Genomic DNA, 27,898 nt, shown 5'->3' on the forward strand with positions numbered 1-27,898 from the left:
ATTTACCAAACTTGGATGTAGTCATCAAGAGAGGCTTTATCACGTCATATATTTTGATTTCAAGCACCTGGCTCTCACCAGCACTTCCTATTCCTATCTTACTTGATCAAGTGCTGAAGTTTTTTTTTATATCATTATGCCCTCTAATCTATTGACCCCACCACTTTACTTCATCTACCCTTTTCTGTCTCCAATCTTCATTTCCCTCTTTGTCCTATTTAGATTTCAAGGTCCATCATTATCATCATTGTAATATCTTGAATTTCCTCACCTCTGTCTCCCTCCATTGTACTCATTTTGTTGAACCCAACTATTCACCTTCTCTATGCCTATGCCCTTGCACTTGAACACTGCTGGAGACAGTCACACTAATTTTTTTTTCTAAATAAACACAAACTTCAAGCAAGCAATAATGCTGAGAAAGCCTACTGTGAATCTCTAGTTTTTCTTTCCCCAGATAAGATGGCTATTTCATACTACTACTCATTTGTTAAACATCACATGTCCCTCACTTCTCCCTTTCCCAGCTGTCCTTACTAGTTGACTGAGAAAACAGAAGTCATTAGATAGAAATGACTGTTAATTTTCTTTCTTCAGGTCTCACTGTAAATGTCTACTCTTCAAAAAGGCCTACTGAACCCTTTTAGAGAAAGCTTCTTCACCATCATTCTCTTTCATAGAACTGTCTTAGAACTTTTCATAATAAGCCGTTATTTTGCTTACTAAAATTTTGTTTTCTAATTCTTCCATTAGAATGTAAGATTACTAAGGGCAAGAATTACATCAGTCTTCTTCACTTTGTTTCTTACTCCAGTACTCAATAATTACTTGTTGGATAATATAAAAATGCAGGAGCGCCCGGGTGGCTCAGTCGTTAGGAGTCTGCCTTCAGCTCAGGTCATGATCTCAGGGTCCTGGGATCAAGCCCTGCATCGGGCTCCCTGCTCAGTGGGAGGCCTGCTTCTCCCTGTCCCACTCCCCCTGCTTGTGTTCCCTCTCTTGCTGTGTCTCTCTCTGTCAAATAAATAAAATCTTAAAAAAAAAAAAATGAATGGGAAGAAATTAGAGAGCGAGACAAACCATGACAAACTCTTGACTCTGGGAAACAAACTGAGGGTTGCAGAAGGGGAGGTGGGTGGGGGGGATGGGGTAACTGGGTGATGGGCATTAAGGAGGGCTCATGATATGATAAGCACTGGGTGTTATATGCAACTAATGAATCACTGAACACTACATCAAAAACTAATGATGTACTTTATGTTGGCTAATTGAATTTAAATTAAAAACAAAAAAAAAAATTAAACGAAACAAAACAAAAAATATATAAAAATGCAGAACAGTGTAATGGTTGAGTATGAATTAATTTGGATTTAGTCAAACTAAGATTGGAATTCTAGCTATGCCAGTAGGCCACCATAGTGACCTTGAGCAAGTTGCTTAAACCCTCTAAGTTGCAGTTTCTATATTGGAAAATGGAGTTTAAAAACTATATCCCTTAGAGGACTTGTTAGAAATAAGTGGGATAATTGATTTTTGAAAAGGGACAAAGCACAGAGTAAGTGCTCAGTGCATTTTATCTATATGTGTATATTTTATTTCTTTATCTCAGACATTTATGAAAATGTTGACAAAGCCAAGTGGTAAGCTGTTTGAGACCACCTTCAGTTTGGTAGCACTCTACGGGTTCAGTTTCTCAGTGACAAAGGATTTATCCAACTTAGCCTACATTTCTGAATCTTACCCTGAAGGATACTTTGAGACACCTCGTCACTTCTTACTGAAGTCCAGATAGTTGAAACTTAAGGAATGCTCCTGAGTTCTCAGCCTGGTAACCTCATAGTTAAGTTAGGTTTATTGTGTTCTTAATAACCCATGCTGCCTTCTAGTTATCACTATGGTATTCTAAGTATTCATAAGCCATTTGTCTAAGTGACTTTTCTAGCTTCTGTAGAGGACTGAGGTCAAGTTTACTAATCTGTACTTTTTGAAACTCATGGTATTTACTTGTTTTTAGGGATGCAGATTCCTCAGATGATAGTCATTTTTATCATCATTCATTCTAGCTTTTTACTGACACATTTATTCTACTACCTATCCAGTTCTTTGTCCAGTATTTTGTCGTTACTTTGTCCAGTAACGTACCTATCCATTAAACGTTTATAAACACCTGGGGTGACTCAAGTTTTTGAGTTTCTACTATGTGTCAGGTACAGTTTATTGTACTGTATTTATTTATTGAGTTTCTACTATGTGCCAAGTACAGTTATGTACTGGAGTTTACAGTTTACTATTTGTAGTTCTCATTGATTAATAAAAAAAATTTAACAGTTCATCTCAAGATTTCCTGGCACTGAATTCAAGAAAGAATTTTTTTGCATGATTATCTATTTGAGAGTCATTTAAGAAATAAAATAGACAATTATTTTCTACTGTTGTTTTGCATATGACAGATTATTTTAAATTTAAATAGATGTTTCTTATATCAATCCTCTGTAAAAGCAGAGGGCTTTGTATTAAATATTTTTTCAGTAATGGTAATTGTTTTAGGGAGCTTAGGTGATATGGTCCTTAAATATTCCTTTTTGATGATCTGACTCATAGCTGGTATAGAACTTAAAGGAAAAGCCTACGTAGTCAACCTGTCCATGTAGCTCTCTTTGTCAAACATCAGTTATCTCAACTGAGCCTTTGTCAAGTGCTGGACTGTAATCATTTCTTGCTTGAAAGCTTTAATGAGTGACTGAGATGCTAATATATTGGATTGTTGGTCATTTATCTTTTAAAGACTTTCTTCCTATGTATGAGATTTCTGCTTATACTCTCCCACATTTTTTTTATCCATTAGGATGGCAGTAGGTGGGGAGATGGGCTAAATAGGTGATGGGGATTAAGGAGTGCACTTGTTGTGATGAGCACTGGATATTGCATGGAAGTGTTGAATCACTATATTGTACACCTGAAACTAATATTACACTGTATGTTAACTAACTGGAATTTAAATAAAAACTTTTTTAAAAATCAAATACAGGGTGCCTGGGTGGCTCAGTTGGTTAAGCGCCTGCCTTTGGCTCTGGTCATGATCCCAGGATCCTGGGATCCAGTCCCACATTGGGCTCCTTGCTCACTGGCGAGTTTGCTTCTCCCTCTACCCTTCCCCCCTGCTTGTGATCTCTCTCTCTCTCTTTCACTCTATCTCAAATAAAATCTTTATAAATAAATAAATAATCAGATACATAAGGAAATTATGTATAGATGTCAATGTTCCAAGAGAAGCCAACCAACTCTAAAATAAACCATGCTGAAAATTTTTTATATAATAATAAACATCACAAAGTCTCCAACTTTTACGGGGGGGTGGAAATCAGGGAACATGACAATATGAAAAAATAGCTATCTTCAAATCTCTGCCCTAGAATAGGGCATGATCTTATGTTACAAGGATGCTGATGCATACTGTAGAAGTTATGAAGCAATATAATACAGTGCCAAGCATGGTGTTAAGCATAACTCCTTGTTTAGTGATGTGAGTCTGATACTGCTTTTATAATTTATTAGGAAACATTTTGCCATATCCACGAGGGGGTGGATAAAGAAAAAACTGATTTTGATTCTGAAGCACATAAAAGAAAGGAAAAAGAATATTAAGTAATCTGCAGACCAATTCTAAAAATAGGTATCATTATCTTCATTTTATGTATTAGAAAGCTAAGGCTCAGAGCAATTAAGTTATCCAAAGAAACAACTAGTAAGTGATAAAACCAGGTTTGTTTGATGCCTAAGTCTGTTCTTCCTACAGAATTACACTGCTTGCAATGCCATCCAAGCACCCCTAATATGTTAATGTTTCAATATTTTACACGTCTTTAAAATCACATTTTCGGCCAGTGGGTGGTGACAGGATGAAATTATGTGAAAACTGTAGTATGCTAAAAAATCAGAAGGGAAGCTTAAAGTCATGAACTTGTGGACCAATACCTGCTTATTTTAAGGGTCCAAATGCCTATGGTGATAGAAGCACAGTGGAAGAGGCTTTAGAGACCATGATAATTCATGCCAACCGTCTTAATTAAATTGATTTCAGAAGTGGTTGGAAGTGGGCGCCTGGGTGGCTCAGTTGGTTAAGCGACTGCCTTCGGCTCAGGTCATGATCCTGGAGTCCCAGGATCGAGTCCCGCATCGGGCTCCCTGCTCGGCAGGGAGTCTGCTTCTCCCTCTGACCCTCCTCCCTCTCATGCTCTCTGTCTCTCATTCTCTCTCTCAAATAAATAAATAAAATCTTAAAAAAAAAAAAATAAATTAAAAAAAAAAAAAAAAAGAAGTGGTTGGAAGAGGAAAAGGAAAGTTGTATGATCAACATTGTTATAGTGGAGATAAAAGTTACCGAGGCTGAATTGGCTTATTCATGTAATAAATATAATTAGTCACTAGGTGCTAGGAATGCAGAGGTGAATAAGGGATGATTTGGGGGCGCCTGGGTGGCTCAGTCGTTAAGCGTCTGCCTTCAGCTCAGGTCATGATCCCAGGGTCCTGGGATCGAGCCCCGCATCGGGCTCCCTGCTCCACGGGAAGCCTGCTTCTCCCTCTCCCCCTCCCCCTGCTTGTGTTCCCTCTCTCACTATCTCTCTCTCTGTCAAATAAATAAATAAAATCTTTAAAAAAAAAAAAAAAATAAGGGATGATTTGTCTCCTTCTAATAGCTGTCTAGGAGTACCATCATGGAATACAAAATTCTCCCTGACTTCTGGGCCCCTTCTCTGAATCTCTCCAGCATTTCATCTGAACCACTAAATCCAGGCCCCACTTAAATACCAGATTATGTTTCCTGTTTACAGGCCTTGATTTACCAAACCCAAAATATCCTTAGTATCTTAAGGACAGAAACCATGTCTTATCTTGTCATATATTTAGTAGGCCCTCCTAGATATTGATTGATTGGTAAAAGGCAGAACACAGAAAAAATATTATCTATCATTTAACCTAAATTTGCTCTCTTATACAGCCCTGGAAAATGAATCTTCTCTTTACATTGCTAGAGGAAGAATTTTTGCATTTGATAAGAGATTGGATTAGATATTCTCTGTTATTCCTCCCAGCTAAGATTTATATGAGGTACTTAAAATGAATGTTTATGTTCTTACTAGTGGTGAGAAAAAGCCAATTATCTATTTATGATTATTGTCCTTCCAAAAAATTAGTATAAATAATGACCCAATAGTCATTAAACTGTCAGTGCCTCAAAGCCTTTCATTTGAGTGAAATAAGGAGATAAATTAAGAAGTTAATTGCTTTTTTAAAACTCTGTCTACTAATCATTTGAGACAATTTAACAGTTTACTGTTACTGGGATGTCCAATAAACCTCAGACAGGTAAGGGATGCTTTTTAGATTAAATCTTCCCAAAATCTCACCTGTGTTTTCTTAAATTTGTCTTTAGTTTGGCTGTGTTCTAACATGCATACAGTATTTGCGTTTTCATGGAGAGACATTATACCATCCTTTTAGGAAATGATTGATACATACTGATAATATGGATCAGTAGTCATTAAGTGATTTTACCTTTTTACCCTGTAATTCCACTGTACAGAATTTTTGTCTTAAGGAAATACTTCTGGTTATTTATCCCAGTATTATTTATAATGATAAAAAACTAGAAAGAAAAATCTAGCTGCAGGTGAATAGTTATGAATATAGCAACATATACATCTACTGAGTGGAATATTATTCAAACACTTAAGTAACATGCCAGTTCGATTACTGTTGCGTAGAAGGCTAAAAGATTGTATTCATTCATATAGTGATTACCACAAAAAGGAAAAGATATATTTGAACAAAAGACCAATAAAAAATAGACAAATGTGATTAATATTGTGTTAAAAGTTTATGGAACTGTGATACTCTATGTGGAAAACCCAAAAGACTCCACCCCAAAATTGCTAGAACTCATACAGGAATTCAGCAAAGTGGCAGGATATAAAATCAGTGCACAGAAGTCAGTTGCATTTCTATACACTAACAATGAGACAGAAGAAAGAGAAATTAAGGAATCTATGCCATTTACAATTGCACCAAAAACCATCAGATACCTAGGAATAAACCTAACCAAAGAGGTAAAGGATCTGTACTCAGAAAACTGTAGAACACTCATGAAGTAAATTGAGAAAGACACAAAGAAATGGAAAGATGTTCCATGCTCATGGATTGGAAGAACAAATATTGTTAAAATGTCTGTGCTTCCCAGAGCAATTCATACATTCAGTGCAATCCCTATCAAAATACCATCAACATTTTTTAGAGAGCTGGAACAAATAATCCTAAAATTTGTATGGAACCAGAAAAGACCCCGAAGAGCCAAAGGAAAGTTGAAAAAGAAAACAAATTGTGATGGTGGCATCACAATTCCAGACTTCAAGCTATATTACAGAGCTGTAATCATCAAGGCAGTATGGTACTGGCACAAAAACAGACACATAGATCAATGGAACAGAATAGAGAGCCCAGAAATGGACCCTCAACTCTGTGGTCAACTAATCTTCAACAAGGCAGGAAAGAATATCCAGTGGAAAAAAGACAGTCTCTTCAACAAATGGGAAAATTGGACAGCGACATGCAGAAGACTGAAACTGGACCATTTTCTTACACCATACATAAAAATAGACTAAAATGGATGAAAGACCTAAAATGTGAGACAGGAATCCATCAAAATCCTAGAAGAGAACACAGGCAGCAATCTTTTTTACCTTGGCCGCAGCAACTTCTGGCTAGACACATCTCCAAAGGAAAGGGAAACAAAGCCAAAAATGAGCTATTGGGACTCCATCAAGATAAAAAGCTTTTGCACAGCAAAGGAAACAGTCAACGAAACCAAAAGACAACCTACAGAATAGGAGAAGATATTTGCAAACGACATATCAGATAAAGGCCTAGTATCCAAAATCTATAAAGAACTTACCAAACTCAACACCCAAAGAACAAATAATCCAATCCAGAAATGGGCAGAAGACATGAACAGACATATCTGCAAAGAAGACATCCAAATGGCCGACAGACACATGAAAAAGTGCTCAACATCACTCGGCATCAGGAAAATACAAATCAAAACCATAATGAGATACCACCTCACACCAGTCAGAATGGCTAAAATTAACAAAACAGGAAACAACAAATGTTGGTGAGGATGTGGAGGAAGGGGAACCCTCTTACACTGCTGGTGGGAATGCAAGCTGGTGCAGCCACTCTGGAAAACAGTATGGAGGTTCCTCAAGAAGCTAAAAATAGAGCTACCCTATGATCCAGCAATTGCACTACCAGGTATATACCCCAAAGATACAAATGTAGTGATCCGAAGGAGTGCCTGCACCCCAATGTTTATAGCAGCAATGTCCACAATAGCCAAACTATGGAAAGAGTCCAGATGTCTATCGACAGATGAATGGATAAAGAAGGTGTGGTGTATATATACATGGAATATTACTCACCCATCAAAAAAAAGAAATCTTGCCATTTGCAATGATGTGGATGGAACTAGAGAGTATTATGCTAAGCGAAATAAGTCAATCAGAGAAAGACAATTATCATATGATTTCACTCATATGTGTAATTTAAGAAACAAAACAGAGGAGCATAGAGGAAGGGAGGGAACAAGACATAATCAGAGAGGAAGACAAACGATAAGAGACTCTTAACCATAGGAAACAAACTGAGGGTTGCTGGAGGGGAGCGGGGTGTGGGGGATGGGGTAACTGGGTGATGGACATTAAGGAGGGCACATGATGTAATGAGCACCGGGTGTTATATACAACTGATGAATCACTGAACTCTACCTCTGAAACTAATAATACACTATATGTTAATGAATTGAGTTTAAATTTTAAAAAAGTTTATGGAATTGATGTTACATGCAATTTTTATTTTTTAAGGGACTTACTATCTTTCAAATTTGATATTTATTTCCTGACTGGCTAATAAATGCACATTAATCAAAACTCAAAAGGCATAAAAAGGTATGAAATGAAAAGTCTCGTACTTACCCCTGTCTCTAAGTTACCCTCCCCAGAGGCACTGTTATTTATCCATCCAGAGATTATCTTATATATATTAGCAAGCTAATATATACTTACTTTTCCCCAGTTTTACACAAATGGTAAACACTATTCAATACACTGCTTTTTCCACTAACATTAAATGTTAAAGATATTCCATATCAGTTCATAAAGAACTCTGTTTTGTGGCTAAATATTATCCCTTTAAATTCCATAAGATACTATAATTTATTTAATAAGATCCTTCCTATACATGGACATCCAATAGTCTGCTACTACAATTCAATAGTAACAGTATACATAGATGATTTCCCACATGAAAATATAGACTAAATTCCCAGATGTAGGAGTGCTAGGGTAAGAGTATGTGTGCATTCTTTAACAGATGAATATAGCGGGGGGAAGAGAGGCAAACCATAAAATAGACTCTTAACTATAAAGAACAAACTGAGGGTGGGTGGAGAGGAGGTGGGTGAGGAATGGGTTAAATGGGTGATGGGTATTAAGGAGGGCACTTGTGATGGGCACTGGGTGTTGTATGTAAGTAATGAATCACTAAATCCTACACCTGAAACTAATATTACACTGTATGTTAACTAACTGGAATTCAAATAATAATAATAATTTAAATAACTTGGAAGAAAGAAAAGGGTATGTGTGTGCTGTTAATTTTCATAGATATTGGCAAATTACCCACAAGGGAGTTGGTACCAATTTCACTCTAATAGTGTACAAGTGTGCCTATTTCCCTATAACCTTGCTTTATTAATTTGACATATGAAAAATAGTTTCTTAGTGAGGCTTTATTTTTTTTTAAGTTTATTTATTTAAGCAATCTCTACACCCAGTGTGGGACTGGAACTCACAAACCCAAGATCAAGAGTTGTGCACTCCAACAACTGAGCCAGCCAGGCATCCCTCTTAGTGTAGCTTTCATTAGAAGTTAATTCATTATGAGTTATTTTGAGTATCTTTTCACATGTTTATGAGCCACTACTACTTCCATTTCTGGGAGCTGTCTTCATAAATTGTTGATCTTTTCCTTATTGTTGTAAAGAGTTCTTTATATATTAGGGAAATTAGCCCTTTTTCTGTGCTTTGAAATTCAGAATTTTTTCCCCTGTTTATCATTTATCTTTTGGCCTTGTTAAGCTGTTTTTACCATATAGAAATAGTCAAAATTATCAATTTTGTCTTTTATACTTAACTCTGCTCTAGCTATACTAACTTCCTTTTTACCTTTAAAATATGCTAGATACTCTCCAACTTCAAGGTCTTGGTATTTGCTGTTCTTTCTGCCTGGAATTCTCTTCCCAGAGATACGTGTTTCACCTCCTCCTTCACCTCTTTTGAGTCTTTAACCAAATACCAACTTTTCAGTGTGATATGTTCCCTGACTATTTTATGTTGCAGCCTCCCCTTCCCTCCTTTGTTTTTCTGTATCACCTATAGCTCACAGGCTTTAGAGGTATATTTTTATTAGTCTCACAGAGACATTGCAGCTCACCTACACAAATGAAGCAAGTGAGAATTAACATCTTCAATGTGGTCATCACCTCGGGAGAGTAGATATATGCTCCACTGAAGCTGCTATTGCCCAAAATATTTTGGGGACAACTTCTTAAAGAATTGCATTCCGAGACAGCTTAAAGCCTTACAAGGAAAACAGTCCTGTGTCCTGAAAGCAGTGTTTCTCAGTGTGGTCCATCGATCACTTATATCAAAATCACCTCGGTGGGTTGGCAGCTAATTAAAACAGGCAATTTCCTGGGCCTTTCCCCAGATCTACTGAATCAGAATCTCTGAGGGATGGGGCTGAGGAACTTACCTTTTAGAATAAACTCCCTAGGGGCACCAGGGTGGTGCAATTGGTTAAGCGACCAACTCTTGGTTTTGGCTCAGGTCGTGATTTCAGGATCATGAGACCGAGCCCCATGTTGGGCTCCGCGCTCAGTGTGGAGTCTGCTTCAGATTCTCTCTCCCTCTCCCTCTGCCCTTCCTGCTCATGGGCTGGCATGCTCTCTCTCTCAAAATAAATAAATGAATTCATTCATTCATTTATCTTGAAAAAGAATTTTTTTTAACTCCCTAGGTGATTCCTAAGCCATTAAAGTTTGAAGATCACTGCCTATAAAGTCAGTGTCTCCCAACTTAGTCATGTACCTTGTTTACCTAACTCAGTTTGAATCAGATGTAAGACTATTTCCAAAAATCAAAGCCACCCTCAAAGGACAAAGGGGCATGTGCCAGGGATGCTGAAGGTCATTCCCAGTGGGAACTCCAGAAATGAGGTGACCAGTTGGAGACTCACAGAAATGATGTTGTGGTAGGAGACAAAACTCTTTGGCTGGCCTGATTTTGGTATGCTTAGCAGTGCTAGTAACTTGGTAAGTGTCACTTCACACATTAAAGAACCTTGGCTTATCAGGGAAATTCAAATCAAAACCACATTGAGATACCACCTTACACCAGTTAGAATGGCAAATATTGACAAGGCAAGAAACAACAAATGTTGGACAGGTTGCAGAGAAAGGGAAACCCTCTTACACTGTTGGTGGGAATGCAAGTTGGTACAGCCACTTTAGAAAAGAGTGTGGAGGTTCCTCAAAAAATTAAAAATAGAGCTACCCTATGACCCAGCAATTGCACTCCTGGGTATTTACCCCAAAGACACAGATGTAGTGAAAAGAAGGGCCATATGCACCCCAATGTTCATAGCAGCAATGTCCACAATAGCCAAACTGTGGAAAGAGCCGAGATGCCCTTCAACAGAGGAATGGATAAAGAAGATGTGGTCCATATATACAATGGAATATTACTCAACCATCAGAAAGGATGAATACCCAACTTTTACATCAACATGGATGGGACTGGAGGAGATTATGTTAAGTGAAATAAGTCAAGCAGAGAAAGTCAATTATCATATGGTGTCACTTATTTGTGGAACATAAGGAATAGCGTGGAGGACATTAGGAGAAGGAAGAGAAAAATGAAGGGGTGGAAATCAGAGGAGGAGACGAACCATGAGAGACTATGGACTCTGAGAAACAAACTGAGGGGAGGAGTGTGGGGGGATGGGTTAGCCCGGTGATGGGTATTAAGCCTCCTTAATTGCATGGAGCACTGGGTGTTATACAAAAACAATGAATCATGGAACACTACATCAAAAACTAATGATATACTGTATGGTGACTAACATAACATAATAAAATAAAATAAAGAACCTTGGCTTTAATTTTCCTATTAAAGGGAAAAGGGGAAGAAAGGAGAATTGTGTGTTGGCTAGATAGGTAGATGATCTCTAGGTTCCTTTCTCTATCTTATGTTCTGGTTTTTCTGCTGATGATAAAAAAAACCCTCGACACATGAATGAATATGTATAAGTAACTAGGATTATTACTATAGCAAAAACTGCTAATTTGGTCTGTTTTAAGAGGAAGAGCCTTCTTAATTAAAAAATAGTTATTTTAGTTCTGTACCCACTTTTTAATTTTTCTTTTATTAAAGATGAGTTGTTTGGAAAAGCAGATTCTGATTGCATTTAGCTATATAACTGTATTGTGCCTGTAATATCCACTTTTAAATGTGTAAAGTTTGTAGTATCACAGCTGCAGCATCATGTATTTTCTTATTTTCCAAATATTAATACTTGCCCTTTTATTCTCTAAATGAATATAAAACCAGTGACTATATTTTTTAGTCAACAGTTCTTACTATGCAAAATATCAGTGTTGGCCCATAGATATAAGCTATCATTTTAATCCTGAAAGTAGTTGTGATAAAAATGTTAAATATCATTATGCAGTTAATAATAAAATAACTACCAATGTTAAGGGCATACCATATTTTGAGCATAATTCTGAGTAAACTTTTTGTATCTTATAAGAATATGTGTTTTAAAAATAAGTGTTATTCCCATTTTGCATCCGAGGCTTCTTTGGAGGTCATATTGAAATGTAATAATCAGGAAGCCTCACACAGTCATTAGCAGTTTTCAGCTTCCATTTTTTATCAGATGTGCCTCCTTTTACATTACCTGGTTTATTGTAGGTAGTCAGTAAATGTTTGTGGACTTTCACCACTCTCCGCCTAATTTGCTGTTTCTTTTAGTATATATTTTATGTTGGAATACAGCTTAATAAAAGTCAGTGACTGGTTTAATCATGAGTTTGAAAGAAACTAAACTATATCCTGTTTTGAATTAAAATGAGATTACTTTTTCCCGTATCTGATTTATTAGTAATCCTGGTTTCCATTAGCAAGATAGAAAAGATCTATGCTTCAGAGACTGAAAATTTTACTAATGATTAATATATGCTAGCCATTAGATGTTCTGCTTGTTTTTCTCCCCAAACTTCAGATTAAAAGATAAGATTGTATCTTTCTAATTTTAGATTTCTAATAATAAGAACTGGTGAATATGAGCTACTAACTATATTTTGTTTCTTCAGCAAGGCAGAAGTTTGAGACTTCTCACTCACTAACCCCACCACCACTACTACCACCCAGCTCCCAGGGACCAATGAGTTGCTTTATAGTACCTGATTTGTGATTAACTGTTTTCTCTTCATTCATTTTCTCAACCCTTCGTTCTTCTTCCCCTTCCTCCCTAACCCCCTTCCTCCCACCTTCGCTTTACCCTCTTAGTGAGGGCGTTTGTTCTTTGTCTTTTCAAATTTGTCACTTTAGCTTTTGGTTTTGGGGGTTGATTTGGCAACTTATTCCCTCTTCTCAAATAGATACATGATGAGTAGGTTGTTTCATTTATTTAAATCTTTTATAATTAAAAAACAAAGCCATTTCTCCTTGCCACAGAACAGTTGCCATTGCTTCCCCTTTTGGTTTTGAGATTGCAGGAATCCAGTTGCTGTGGAAACCAATTATCCCTTCATGACACCTGATTCTCATGAACACCATATGCAGTTGGACTGACAAGTTTGGTGCTGCCATTAGATGCACCAGCACACTTTTGTCTCTTTAAAAGGGAGGACAATGATGCAGTTATGAGAACCACATTTTTTCTCTTGAAACAATTTGTTTTTCCCTTGTCTGTTTTTGTGCTAAGGTTTTGAACTGGACTTTTGCAGTTGGTAGTATGCTGTGAATGATAACTTCGTGCTGTGAATGATGTTGAGAGGAAGAAGCAGAGTCCCCCAAGCCATGAGAAAGATTTGGTATCTGCATTGTCAAGTTCTTGTAAATTGTAATGGAAGGAACTAATAAGTAGGAATTTTGTAATTTGGGGCTGTCCATTGGCCCTACAGGCTCTCAATGATTATAATTTGAAAATCTCAAAGTAAACATGATTCAGATCTTAGGAAGATTAATTTAGATTAATTAAAATTTTAACAAAGTCTCTCTTTGATTAGAACAAATTGTTAGTTAAGGCCACTAGGAAGCATCAACTGGCTGCGGGATCCCTGTGTATTTCTCAGCTACTTCCAAAACATTAGAATGACTTGCCAATACCTGGCAAAAAACTGATCACTTTGTTGTTTTTTATAATTAATTGAACAGCTAATGTACCTTTGAAGGCTGTATCTCTCTTGAATATGTTTTATGAAGTTTTGAAATTTGGGTTGTATATTAATTTAAACCTAATAAGATACCTATATTTTCATAATTATTTTTCCTCCTAGCTCATTTTCATAAAAAGACAATTTGGGAAGTACACAATTTCTGGGCAAAATTACCTTGAAATTGAATTCTTTAAACCATTAAGCTAGCCAGTCTGCCTGCCTGCCTGCCTCCATCTCTCTTTCTTTCCTTCATTTTTTGGGGGTACCCTGTTTAGGTAGTATTTAATATCACTTGTGAGGCTAGTACTGTGATGGGCATCTACTGTGTGATATCCACTTAATCCATTGGTGTGAAAGCAACAAGGACGTATTTTCTCCCTTTTGTAGGGAATGACATTCCAACTGTTTTTTGACATCTTTAAATTCAGAGGTCAACAGTGATCAAATCAGGATCAAGATAGACTTCAAATATTTTCGTAAGAGCAGAAAGAAAAATGAGATCCTAACTTTCTAGTGTCCTGATCTACACATCTCTATTGATGAATTAAAGCTATATGGGTATGAAATTTGGTACTAGAGGCTTAGGCTGCTTGAGCACCTTTTATCGTGTAATAGTTCTGGAATGTGAAGATCTGAATTTTCATGGGAGCACTGATATGGCCAACAATGGATTTCTTAGGGCCTTGTCATTTCAAATTGCCATGAGGTCTGGTTATTGCTGCTCTAAATGTAAATATGAAACCGCCTCCCAATGAACTTATTGCGGTGGTGCTAACTTGTCTTGACACTCTTGCTGACAGTTCTAGTGGTCCTTAACATGGTCTACTTTTATAGTCACAGCACAGGTTTTATGGAGAATTCAGCCTAAATTTCTGGAATGAATTTCTATAGACAAGAGATATATTGGCTTTAAAAATTAAGAGGTTTGATTCTGTTTTGAATTTGGTTATCAAATGAATCTGAGCACATGACATTTTCATGCCGTTTGTCTTTTCAAATAGATTTACCTTCTAATGCATGTGACAACAGGATTTTGCTCATCAGCTAGAACATACATTTCAGAGGAGTTGTTACCTAAAATATTATCATAAGGCATAAGAAAACACACGATTTAAGTTGCCTTTCATGAACATAATTAAGAATTAATAAGCCAGTACCAGTGGCTAGTCCCCAGAATTTCCACTGTTTTGCCTTTTGTGACCTGTGTTATTAAAAGTCCATTATTTTTACAGACTTTATTAAATTGGATCTTATTAAAGCATTCTATATTTGCATTTGGTCTTTCATAATTCATTATTATTATGACATTTACTTTTTACCATCAGATCTGAAAACATATCATAAGCTACCCTTTTCTCTTGAAAGAAATGCTAATTTCAAACAGTCCTCTAATAGAAGAGAAAAGCTTTATCAGTTTTTTCATTTATTCCAGATCGTGTTAAGAATACTAATGCTAGACTTCAGTATGCTAATATCTCTGAGCTTTTTTTGGTCAAAAGCTTAGAATTATTATTTTTATCCCATGGTAAGTATGAAACCAGAAGACCTGCTACTACTGGAGAAAACACAATTCTAAAGTACAATTCTTGATTCTAAAGACTTGTGAAAATGTTGCTAAATCCTGTTTAGACTAGGATGCTGCCAGTCAACTTAACTTTGTACCATACAATATTTGTCCTATTTAAGAAATTATTTCCTCTTAAAATTCAGTTTGTTTGTTTTTCTCATCGTCTAGGTCAATATAGCTTGAAACGTTTAAGACTAAGAATCCTATGCTGTCAGCCCCAGACACCATTTAGGGTGTGCTGCCTGCCTTTCTATGTGATAGTCATTTCTATATCATTTAAGATGTAGTTGGAAACTCAATATAGCAAGATTTTATATATTGATATCAGACAGGCTATCTAATTATTACTAACATAATTAGTAAAATAGTGAGTTTTCTGTTGGGGTACTAGTAAATTTATTAAACTCTGAAATGAAATTTACTTTGGCTTTTGTCTCATTTTAGATTTCTGACAATGTGCAATAGACATTTTGGCAGTGTTGTTGCACAAACCATTCGGACTCAAAAAACAGATCAGTTTCCACTTTTTCTGATTATTATGGGAAAGCGATCATCTAATGAAGTGTTAAATGTGATACAAGGTAAAGTACATGTCACAAGGGGAGTAGAGTGTCTTCTTGTGTATGTGATAACATTATAATATTTACCATCAAAGTTGCTGTAATTCTCTATATGGGTGCACATCTTTGTATTTTCAAACATAGAATATCCTAAAGAAGAACATCTTCAAAAAGTATAGGATCTATGAAAAATAAAATATGCTGCATGAAAATCTAACAGAAATTTCTTAATAAAGTTGCACAGCCCTTTGGACAGAGCATAATCATGTTAAATGTTCAGAATTGCTAAGTTCTCTAAACTAGCAATCAAGTCATAATCAGTTGTCAAATATGACATTTCTTATACATGTATTGATTTCTTTCTGTAATGTTGATTAGTTGAAAGAAATGCTTAACTTCAGTTATCTAGAAAATCCAGTGACTGGATATTGCAAATTAATTGTTCACACAGTTGTAGTTGTTTCCCCTTAATTGTGTGAATTTGTGTCTAGGATGCAGCGCTAAGGCGTGAAGCTATAGGATGCCTATGAATGTAATCGCATTACATATTCTTTACAAACAAAAAAAGTGAATGATTTTTTTTACTGTTACTGATAAACACCAAGGATTATTATAAAATATTACCTTATTTATAGCACAGCTTAAATTGAAAACAGTATATCTTTTCTATGCCCCAGGGAAAAAGATGTTTCAAGGGCCCCAAGATAAAGCTTGTGTTTGAGATACTTTATTTTTACAAACCCTATTTAAGTCAAAAGTTCTATAGCAGATAATATGATGGGGGTATGTGATGTAAATTCTAGTGCCTTTAAAACTCAAAATAAAACCTCTGGTATTTTATGTTTGCTCTGTAACTAGAGCATTGAGTTTCATAAACAGTGCTAAAGAAGATCTGCAGGGGGAATGAATTGCATAGGGTAAATGGATAATGAAAATAATATTTCATTCCTGTTTTCCCTGTCAGAGGCAATATTATAATAGTGGTTCTCAAAATATGGTCCATGGTTCTGGAGGTCCTCTAGACCCTTTCAGTGGATCCATGAGGTCAAATTATTTTCATGACAGTAAAAAGACTTTTCCATTTTTTTTACTGTGTTGACATTTGCACTGGTGGCACAAAATCAGTGTTGTGTAAAACTATTGGCACCTTCACACAATCATGGTCATGACCAAAACTATACTAGTAGTCATATTCTTTACCTCCATTATGTGCAATTAAAAAATTATTTTATTAAATTTTAACCCTTTTTATAGTTTGTGTGATACAATAAGAGGTATGGAGAATGCGTTTCTGCTGCATTTCAGAGTACAAAGGTAGTCTCAAAGAAAAGCACTTGTGTGGTTGCTTGAGCTGAACTACTAGTCATTTTTTCTTAGAGAACATCACTTTTACTTGAAAATAACTGACAGACAAACTATACTTAGATAGCCTGGGTATTTGGCAAACATTTTCTACAGAATGAACAAAGTGAGTCTATCACTTCAAGAAAAGAGAACTGACAGTACTTGTTGCCAATGATAAAATTTGAGCTTTTAAGCAAAATGTTATATCCTCCACCATAAGATTGACAGCTTAAATAATTTTCTGATGACATCAGCTGTAATGTTAATATGATTTTTTTGATATCATATAGTTAAGTCAACATTGAAGATAAATGCTTAAGTTAGTAAACCAGTATTTTCCACATGACCAGTGCATGATGTTATAAAATAATGCACAGGTAAAAGATCCATTCAGAGAGTGAGATAGGTCAGTGGATCTTAATATAGCAAAGTACAAAAAGTTCATTAATGGTTTCAAATTCTTCACATACTTGAAGAAACTTCCACTTGTCAGTTCGGGTGTATCAAAGAATATTTATAATTATTTATTACAATACTCCTCCCTTTTTCAACTATATATCTATGTGAGGCCAGATTTGCTTCATAAATTTCAGCTAACGCATAAGACAACATACTGTAACTGGTTTAATATAGAAGTAGATGTGAGAATCCGGTTATGTTCTATTAAGCCAGACGTTAAAAACATTTGCAAAAATGTGAAAACAATACCATTCTTCTCACTAGACTTTTCCCTATGGAACATAGAGCCATTTTTCATAAAAATCTTGTATTTATAAACATGTAATGGGTTTAGTATTGTTACTTTTAATGAATTGATAAATATGTTTTAAGTATTTCAGCTTTAATTTCTAACACAGTAAATGTTGATAAAAATAACCCACATAAAACTTATTTCAGGATCTCAGTAGTTGCTAAGGGTATAAACAAGTTCTAAAAACAGAAGTTTGAAAACCACTGCAGTTCGTCTCCCCCTCCAATTTCCCCCCCTTCATTAACCATGAGAGACTATGAACTCTGAGAAACAAACTGAGGGTTCTAGAGGGGAGGGGGGTGTGGGGGGATGGGTTAGCCTGGTGATGGGTATTAAAGAGGGCACGTACTGCATGGAGCCCTGGGTGTTATACGCAAACAATGAATCATGGAACACTACATCAAAAACTAATGATGTAATGTATGTGATTAACATAACATAATAAAGAAAAAAAAAGAATTTAAACAATAAAAAAAAAAAGAAAGAAAGGGAAACTCAAAGATTTGCCCAGTGTCCAAATCTACATTGAAGGTACTCCTAAACTTTTTGCCATTTGTTATATCTATTCATAATAACTACCAGTGATCGTGTGTCCTATATACAGAGGTAGTATCATCTTCATTTTACTGCGAAGGGAATTGATCCTTAGAGAGCTATAGTCAGTCACTCATTCACTTATTTATTCATTTACTAAGTGAATATTTATTAAGCCCTTGTCACATGCTAGGCAATTTCTAGGTACTAGAGATCATATGGTTTGTAAGTAGCGGAACTAGAGTTAGAACTATGACTACAAAACTAGTTCTGCTTTCTCAGTACCATGATTTTTTTTGTTGAGGACCACACATGCTCCCTAACATGCTGCCAGTGGTCATAAGGAAAATTGAGAAACAGACCATTGAAAGACAATGTTAGTCCAGCCCTACTCCAAAATAACACCAACAAGGATACTACTTGTCCTATTTCATCAATGGGACAGGAAGACCTCTGCTCAGGCCCTGAAGGAAGATGGGTTCTTTGCCCATAGTCTTGAAAGAAGAGAAGAATTGCTATATCTCTATGGATTTCTCTGTTGTAGATGTATCAAAAGCAAGCAACAGGAGAATGCATTCAGGAAATAGCATATATCTGCTATAGGTTTGTTATGGCCTTGGACAGGGAATAAAATAACATTAAGGAAAATCAAACATTTTAATACTCTCATAAAACCAATATAACATTGTATGGTAACTAACTGGAATTAAAATGAAAACTTAAAAATAAATAAATAAATACTCATAAAGTTTATAGTATAGTCATTTGAAAGCAGCTGCAAGAGAAAAATATCAACTGGGCAAAAAAAGAACTCAGTTTTTTTAGAAAATGAATTACTATCTGCTTCACCAAAGAATTTTTAATGATAGGAGATAATTCTAAATAGTGTATTGAGGTGGCAAAGAGAACAGGCTTTTGAGTCACTCGTTTAGTTTCAAATTCTTGTCCCACCACTTAATCAGCCTGACCTTGATTGCACAGCCTACTCCAGCTCTCAAGGCCTCATTTTTCCCTCTCTTTAAAGTCAGAATCCTAATGATACCTTCAAAGAATTGTTGTGCAGGTTAAATGAGGTAATATATATAAAGTGCTTAGCCTAATTACTGGCATATAAACAAATGGTAGTTGTTGCTAGTATTTTTAAGTAGATATGTTTCTGTAACTTGAAAGAACTTTTGATTCTCATTACTTGGACATTGTTCTTCATAGAGCTGAAAATCTTTCTCATTAACAGATGGTTCCTTCAAATCTACTGTATTTGAAATTTCAACTGCCTATATACTGCTTTACTCTTTCACAGTGAACATATGAAACTTATCAATGAAAATATGAAAGTATTTTAACAGATACTAGCATAGTAGTCTGTCATTTTTATTAGACTGTAGCTGTTCCTTACTGATTAATTCTAGAATGACTTTTCCATTTTATAATAACTTTACTAATGTGAAATTTGGCAATCTCCATGTGTTGCTAGGTAACACGACAGTGGATGAGTTAATGATGAGACTCATGGCTGCAATGGAGATCTTCACGGCCCAACAACAGGAAGATATAAAGGATGAGGTAAGATGAAAGGTTAAGTAGACCTTTAATAGGATTTTGATGAAATAATTTGTCAAAAGGAGACGCTTGCCTATGTCATGATTGATAAATAAGTATGATGAAGATGCATTTCCAGATTAACCAAGGACTTTTATGCCATTGAGTTTACCTTTCAGTCCATTCTTTTCATGACCCCAAGACCCAACAATTTGTTTAATTTTATGGACATTTATACTTGTTAGATTTGGAGTGGTGGCAGGAGGTCAATTTGCAGGAAATGAATTCTGAAGCATATTTACAAAAGAAACGACAGTCCAGGAAATCCTGTGCACTATGTGGTTTTTTCACTCACTTTCAGGATCCTCTTACTCTTTTAAATATTGAGGTTGATTAGCAATAAACACATTTTACATTTTTGAAGCACTGTGAGAATTAGTAAAAGATCTCCAGAATTCTGAATTTCTCAGTCTCCTGAATATATTCAGTTGGTATAGATGGCATGAGTGTGGAACCTCAAATAAAATAATAATAACAGCAATATTGATCATGACAATAGTACTCAACTCTTACTGAATATTTATAATGTGCGAAGCACTGAGCTAAGCACTTTACATATATTATCTCATGTGATCTCAAAACAACCCCATGAGGTTGTATATGAGTCACACAGAGTTCTGGCAGAAAACACATGGCACTTTCAAACTGGTTTATATGAGAACAGTTTATAAAACAAGAGCACTGTTTATAAAGGTAAGGGCAGGGTTTATGGAAGTCAGCAGTGGATAGTACCGACTCTAGGGCTAAAGGGAGCCATTACCACCTGTCGGCCTAAAGGCCTTGGAGAGGGTGGTATATCGAGAGGACTATATCTGATAGAGGAATATAGCCAGCACTTGGTGACCTGTTAGGGAGGAAACCAGGGAATAGCTTTACCTTCCTTCCATACTCTGATCTTTTGCTAATATTACCTACCTAACCTGTATGCTCAAAGGTGAGAGAACCTCCCTGGGCAAAAAGCTAGGTGGAGCATGGATACTGAGGGGCAAATGGGAGATAGTCTAGCACAGATTGGTACTATATTATCTCCACTTTTCAGGTGAGAAAACAGAATCAAAAGGGTTAGGGGCGCCTGGGTGGCTCAGTGGTTAAGCGTCTGCCTTTGGCTCAGGTCATGATCCCCCAGGGTCCTGGGATCTAGCCCCGCATCGGGCTCCCTACTCCACGGGAAGCCTGCTTCTCCCTCTCTCCCTCCCCCTGCTTGTGTTCCCTCTCTCGCTGTGTCTCTCTCTGTCAAATAAATAAATAAAATCTTTAAAAAAAGGGGGGAGTTAAGTTAATTTACCCAAGATCACACAACTAGTAGGACCTATAATAATCTCAAGTAACTATTAGTGCTCTATCGGTCAAAAAATTTCCGGATTTGGAGACTAGCCTAAAGATAAAATATGAAACACATGTTAGCATTTGTTAATTTAAGATGCTCAGTTCACAGGTATTTCTTAAATTGTCCTTCCTGATATTTTTAACTGAAAGAAATTTTTCATGGACAAGTAGGGAGAGTTTGATTTCTGAGCAATGATGAAAAGTTTCCAGCTATAGTGAGTGTTTTCAATATAATACCCATTGGCTATTGCAAGTGGAAAACATATAGACAATTTTAATATAAGGTAGAACTATTGTATTTTACCTTACTTGCTTGTCTCTTTCTTCTGTTAGACTGAGTTTAAGAGCCAGAGTTGTATCATATTCACATTTATAACTGTATCTTCTAACAGTGTACCTAGGACAAAGTAGCTACTCAGTAAATTTTTATTAAATGATTGAATAAATTAATACTTGGGAAGAATTCATATGAAATAATGTTACTTGAAAAAAATAATTCTTGATTGCAGTGGTATAAAACCTGATGTGTCCATATTAACAAATATGAAAACTTAGAGTGCTGTAACTAGTTTAGAGTTTTATACACATTAGGTTTCTTTTATTGCGGGAAAAATGATGTTTGTAATTTTCCTTAATAGTCAGTGTTTCATTTACTCAAAGAAAAGGTAATCAGGTATATGGTGGAAAGATGTTTATCTGTTACTCTATAAATTGACAGTGACATTTTGAAATAATGAAGTACTGTACTTACTTAGGAATTTGTAATAATAGGTGTGTTGCCATTCAAGATTACGTTTATCCTGGAATAGAGGCATTGATTGACAATAATTCACTAAACACATTCTTCAGCCATTTAAATCTTGAGTCTCATTAGTACTAGATTTACAGATTATGCTGTATAATAATATGAATGCACAATATTTGCATGCATATTCCCAGTTCATTCTTTCATCTTAATTTGTGTTCCTCGTAATTCGTTGGTAAAGAAATTGACTTTAATTCCTTTAATACTGAGCACAAAATTTAATATGAGGGTTACAGGGAAAATCCAAGGCTCCATATTAATTGAAATTTTTATTGAAATTTAACTGCAAGAGGTAAGGATTTCTCTTTGTTTTTAGAGTGTCTTCATGAAAGTTATCATTCAGTGCATAAGTAAAGTTCCTAAGAAAAGCCTTTCTAGGTTCAAAGACTTGTTTTGGACTATGTGTAGATCCTAATGGATTTGGTATCTGCTGAGTATGTGACAAGAAACACTGTCCCTTGTAATTGTGAATTTGCCTTTACTCTTCAAAAAAATTTCCAGTAACACTTTACCTGAAGCTTGCAATGAAAATCAAATTCATAAACAGGTTTGGAGAATGGCTTCCTAGGCCTGAATTTATATAAACTTAACTTTGGTTCAGTTACATCCATCACTTCAGTGATTCCACTGTATTAGTGCAACCAGGGATACTTATATTATACAGCGTTTTTATTAAATAGAACCAAGCCCAAACATTCATACTCTGAATGATTCTTTAATAGCCCAGAATGGACTAACCTTTATATCACTAATTATTCTATTTCTAATCAGGAAGTATACATTATATGAGCCTCTTGTTTTTGATAGAACTGCCAATATAGCTTTATTCACAGACATTTTCATTAGTGGTATTAGTTTGGTTTTTTAAATGTTAACTGAGCATCTATCAAGTGTATAGCACTGGGCTCAGTCTTGGGGACAGAGGTACTTTGCCACAATGTAGGCTTATTGGCAAATATCACTACATGATGGTAGCCTATTTAGAATCAGAACATGTAGACTCTATTTAGAATCAGAACATTTAGAATCTGTTTATGCTTACAGCCTGGTTCCAAACAGTAGATACTTTCTAACATGTAAATAGATTCAATTATTTTCATATGCCCTATTTTCTTTCGCCGTTAGTAATCCAGAAACCTCTGATTACTAAGAGTTTATGATACTTAGTTCCTAATCTGTTTATTATTTCATTCATTTCTTTGTTCATCCATTCAACACTTAACTTATTTAGAATCCTCAGTATCATAGGTACAAGGATTACTTCTTTCCAGATTTTCTATTTCTTCCTGATTTAGTCTTGTTAGGTTGTATGTTTCAAGGAATTGATCCATTTCTTCTTAAATGATCTAATGTATTTGCGTATTGGCATATAATGGTTCATAGTAGTCTCTTACAGTCCTTTGTATTTCTGTGCTATGAATTGTAATATCTCTTCTCTCATTTCTGATTTTATTTATTTGAGCCCTCTTTTTTTTCTTGGTCAGTCTAGCGAAAGGCTTGTTAATTTTATCTTTTTTAAAAAATCAGCTCTTAGTTTCATTGATCTTTTCTTCTTTTTGAAATATAATTAACATAAAATGTATTAGTTTCAGGTATACAACATTGATTCAATAATTCTATATATTATTCAGTGTTCACCATGATAAATGTAGTCACACTGATCTTTTCTATTGTCTTTTAATCTCCATTTCTTTCTGCTCTGATCTTTGTCATTTTTTCCCTTCTGCTAACTTTGGGCTTTGTTCTTTTTCTAGTTCCTTGAGATGTAAAGTTAGATTGTTTATTTGAGATCTTTCTTGTTTCTTGATGTAGGCATTTATCACTATGAGTTTCTTGCTTATAATTTCATTGGCAGTGTCCCATAGGTTTTGGTACATTGTATTTCCATTTTCATTTGTCATAAGGTATTTTTTTATTTCTTCTTTGATTTCTTCTTCGACCCACTGGTTGTTCAGCATCGTGTTGTTTAAAGCTCCACATATTTGTGAATATTCCAGTTGTCTTCTTGTAATTGATTTCTAGTTTCATACCATTTTGGTTGGAAAAAGATTGATATGATTTCAGTCTTCTTAAATTTATTAAGATGTTTTTGTGTGTGCCCTAACATATGATTTATCCTGGACAGTGTTCCATGTGTGCTTGAGACAAATGTGTATTCTGTTGCTTTGGATAAAATGTTCTGTATATGTTTGTTAAGTCCACTCTGTCCAGCACATCATTTTATTCAAATGTTTCCTCATTGATTTTCTGTCTGGATGATATATCCATTGATGAAATTGGGGTATTAAAGTCCCCTACTATTATTGTATTGCTGTCTCTTTCTCCCTTTTCGGTCTGTTAATATTTGTTTTCTATATTTAGGTACTCCTATGTTGGGTGCATAAATATTTTAAAAAGGATTCTTTATCCAGTGTTTTTTCTCCATAGTTAGTCCCAGATCACAGAAGATAATAATTTCTCTCATCTTGATTTGTATATTCATTTCATAAATATTTATTGATCTTTTTCTATGTACTAGACACTATGTAAAGCACCAGTACCACAGCTATGTGCAAGATAGATAGGGCCATTGAGCTTACAACACAGCAGTTTCAATATAGTCTATGAAGTAACCAAGTAGATAAAGCCCCGGGAGCACCTAGTCAGAGTGAGCTAGACATGCTGTGTAGGCAGCTTGACATAGAGCACACAGAAGGGCTCTCACATTCTCCAGGGCAAGCTATGAGGTAGGTAGAAGAGGTGAGAATGAAGATAATAATAACAGCCACTCTTCAGGTTCCTGCTACATGCCAGCCATAGGTATTTCTCAGTGTAATTCCTAGACTACCAGAATACTTAGCTACCTACCAAGGATTCCAGGCAGTTAGGTATGACAAGCAATGTATTCAGTTTTGTTAACATTTTCTTTTGTTAACATTGAAATGTAAAATAAATTGTGGTATCCCTCCAAATCCCATTTCATTCATCATATCTGTTAAAATTTGTTAGACTGCTCGTGTACAAGAAAGATTGCATTGGATATTTTGTTTAGACAAATTCATTTAACTGGGGCAGTTTACTTTGGCTTCTGAACTTTTATGTCATTCACATGTTATTGTTAAATTTGCATTCATTTTTCCTTGCTTAAATTAGTTATATTATATTCTTAATTCCCCAAAATTGATCATGGCTGAAATGTGGTTCATTGAAGCATAAACATAATGATGAAAATAGTATAATAAATATTGTAAATCAGTATAACATAGTTCAAACTAATTCAACATTAGTGTAAACATAATTTAGAGAACTCCAGTGCTAGTATAGACGATGCCAGGACAGCTGACTCTAAATGTGATGATTTCATATTAGCTGCCATAAAAAAGAAAAATTTTTTTGATTGAGAGGCAAATATGTGAAAGTTGATTGTATAGAAGAAACAATCCATTTCCCACTAGTGCCACTATTTCTGAGGTTTTTCATAAAAGCATGAAGCTTTCAGAGTTTTTGTTTCATTATTAAATAAAGGCCAGTGACCTATCTTTCTGTTAAATCAATGGATTTTTTTTTCAGTACAAGAGAAAAATAATACCACTAAAAAAAAAAAAAAAATCTTATTGTGCAAGGCAGAGAAGTGACCAAACCACAGATGAGAAATTGTTTACAAAGTGCATTCCTTGAGGTAAAAATGAATGCAAATCCTACTACTGCCAAAAACTGTAAATTCATCTCCAAAGTTAACAATAAAAAAAATACTCAACAAGACAATAGAATGATTTCCTGGGAAAGTACTTTCTCAAATTACACTGTTGAGTGGCATGCAATGGCAATAGGATGGTTTGTGGAGGAGCAATGACCACATTCTGCATGTTATGCTGCTTTATAGTTAGATTACCACTAAGATGTGCAGAATAAGAATCAGTTCTTAGCATATTGCTATTTGTATGTATACAAGGTAGAAGTAGTCATCACTGTTCATTCTGTTTATCAGTGAGAAATATATATTACAAGAGAAGTTTTTAATTTAATGATTATTTTGCAAACTTTGAGTTAGACTTAAAAAGATGAGGTAGAGGGCGCCTGGGTGGCTCAGTTGGTTAAGCGACTGCCTTCGGCTCAGGTCATGATCCTGGAGTCCCGGGATCGAGTCCCACATCATGCTTCTCCCTCTGACCCTCCTCCCTCTCATGCTCTCTGTCTCTCATTCTCTCTCTCACAAATAAATAAAACCTTTAAAAAAAAAAAAAAAAAAGATGAGGTAGAATTGGTACTGATGACAAACTAACTATATTTCAAAGGACACCATCCAGAAAGTGAAAGGACAGTCCACAGACTGGGAGAAAATCTTCGCAAATCATATATTTGGTAAAGGACTTATGTCTAGAATATATAAATAATTCTTACAACTCAATAATAAAAAGACAAATTACCCCCATTTAAAAATGGACAAAGGATCTGAAAAGACATTTCTCCATGGGAGATATACAAATGGCCAATAAGCACATGAAATGATTTTCCACATCATTAGTGATCAGGCAAATGCAAATCAAAACCACAATGAGATAATACTATCCCACACAAACTGCAATGGCTGGAATCAAAAGATAATAGGTGTTGGTGAAGATATGGAGAAATCTGAACCCTCGTAGACTGCTGGTGGGAATATAAGATGGAGCAGCTGCTTTAGAAAACAGTATGGTAGTTCCTCAAATGATTAAACATAGTTACCATATGATCCAGCAGTTTCACTGATAGTCATGTACCTAAAAGAAGTGAAAAGATATGTCCATACAAAAATCTGTGCATGTGTAGCAGCTTCTTTCTAGATATGTCTCCTGAGGCAAGGGAAACAAAAGCAAAAATAAACTATTGGGGCTTTATCAAAATAAAAAGCTTTGGCACAGCAAAGAAAACAATCAACAAAACTAAAAGGCAACCTATGGAATGGAAGAAGATATTTGCAAAGGACATACCCAGTAAAGGATTAGTATTCAAAATATATAAAAAACTTATCAAACTCAACACCCCCAAAATGAATAATCCAATTTAAAAATGGGCAGAAGACATGAATGGACATTTTTTCAAAGAAGACATACAGATGGCCAATAGACACATGAGAAGATGCTCATCATCACTGATCATCAGGGAAATACAAATCATGACTACAATGAGATATCGCCTCACACCTGTGAGAATGACTAAAATCAACAACACAAGAAACAAATGATGGCAAGGATGTGGAAGAAAAGGAACCCTCTTGCGCTGTTGGTGGGAATGCAAACTGGTGCACTCACTCTGGAAAACTGTATGGAGGTTCCTCAAAAAGTTAAAAATAGAACTACCCTACAATCCAGCAATTGCACTGCTGGATATTTACCCAAAGAATACAAAAACACAAATTCAAAGGGATACAAGCACTCCTATGTTTATACAGCAGCATTATTTACAATAGCCAGCCAAGATATGGAAGCAGCCCACCCGTCCATCCATTGATGAATGGATAAAGAAGAGGTGGTATATAGATATATATATATTAATATATATAATATATTATATATATATATAATAATATATAATATATATACAGTGGACTACTATTCAGCCATAAAAAAGAATGAAATCTTGCCATTTGCAACAACATGAAAGGAGCTAGAGAGTATTATGCTAAGCGAAATAAGTCAGTCAGAGAAAGACAAATACCATGATTTCATTCACATGTGGAATTTAAGAAATGAAACAAATGAGCAGAGGGAAAAAGGGAGGCAAACCAAGAATCAGACTCTTAACTACAGACACTTATGGTTACCACAGGGGAGATGGACAGGGGATTGGTCAAATAGGTGATGGGGATTAAGGAGTGCACATGTTGTGATGGGCA

At 35.5% G+C, this 27,898-nt stretch overlaps 1 protein-coding gene across 6 annotated transcripts in view; it reads left to right on the forward strand.

Annotated features, from left to right (window-relative positions):
- FAF1 (Fas associated factor 1) overlaps positions 1-27,898 on the forward strand; it is a 503,750-nt gene that overhangs the window by 394,534 nt on the left and 81,318 nt on the right. For all 6 annotated transcript variants that reach the window (XM_078073166.1, XM_078073168.1, XM_078073169.1 and 3 more), the window contains 2 exons: positions 15,570-15,706; positions 19,789-19,877. In XM_078073166.1, the coding sequence (XP_077929292.1) occupies positions 15,570-15,706; positions 19,789-19,877 (226 nt within the window). The remainder of the gene's footprint in view (positions 1-15,569; positions 15,707-19,788; positions 19,878-27,898) is intronic.

This window comes from Halichoerus grypus, chromosome 5 (assembly GCF_964656455.1).
Source record: "Halichoerus grypus chromosome 5, mHalGry1.hap1.1, whole genome shotgun sequence".
NCBI lineage: Eukaryota > Metazoa > Chordata > Mammalia > Carnivora > Phocidae > Halichoerus > Halichoerus grypus.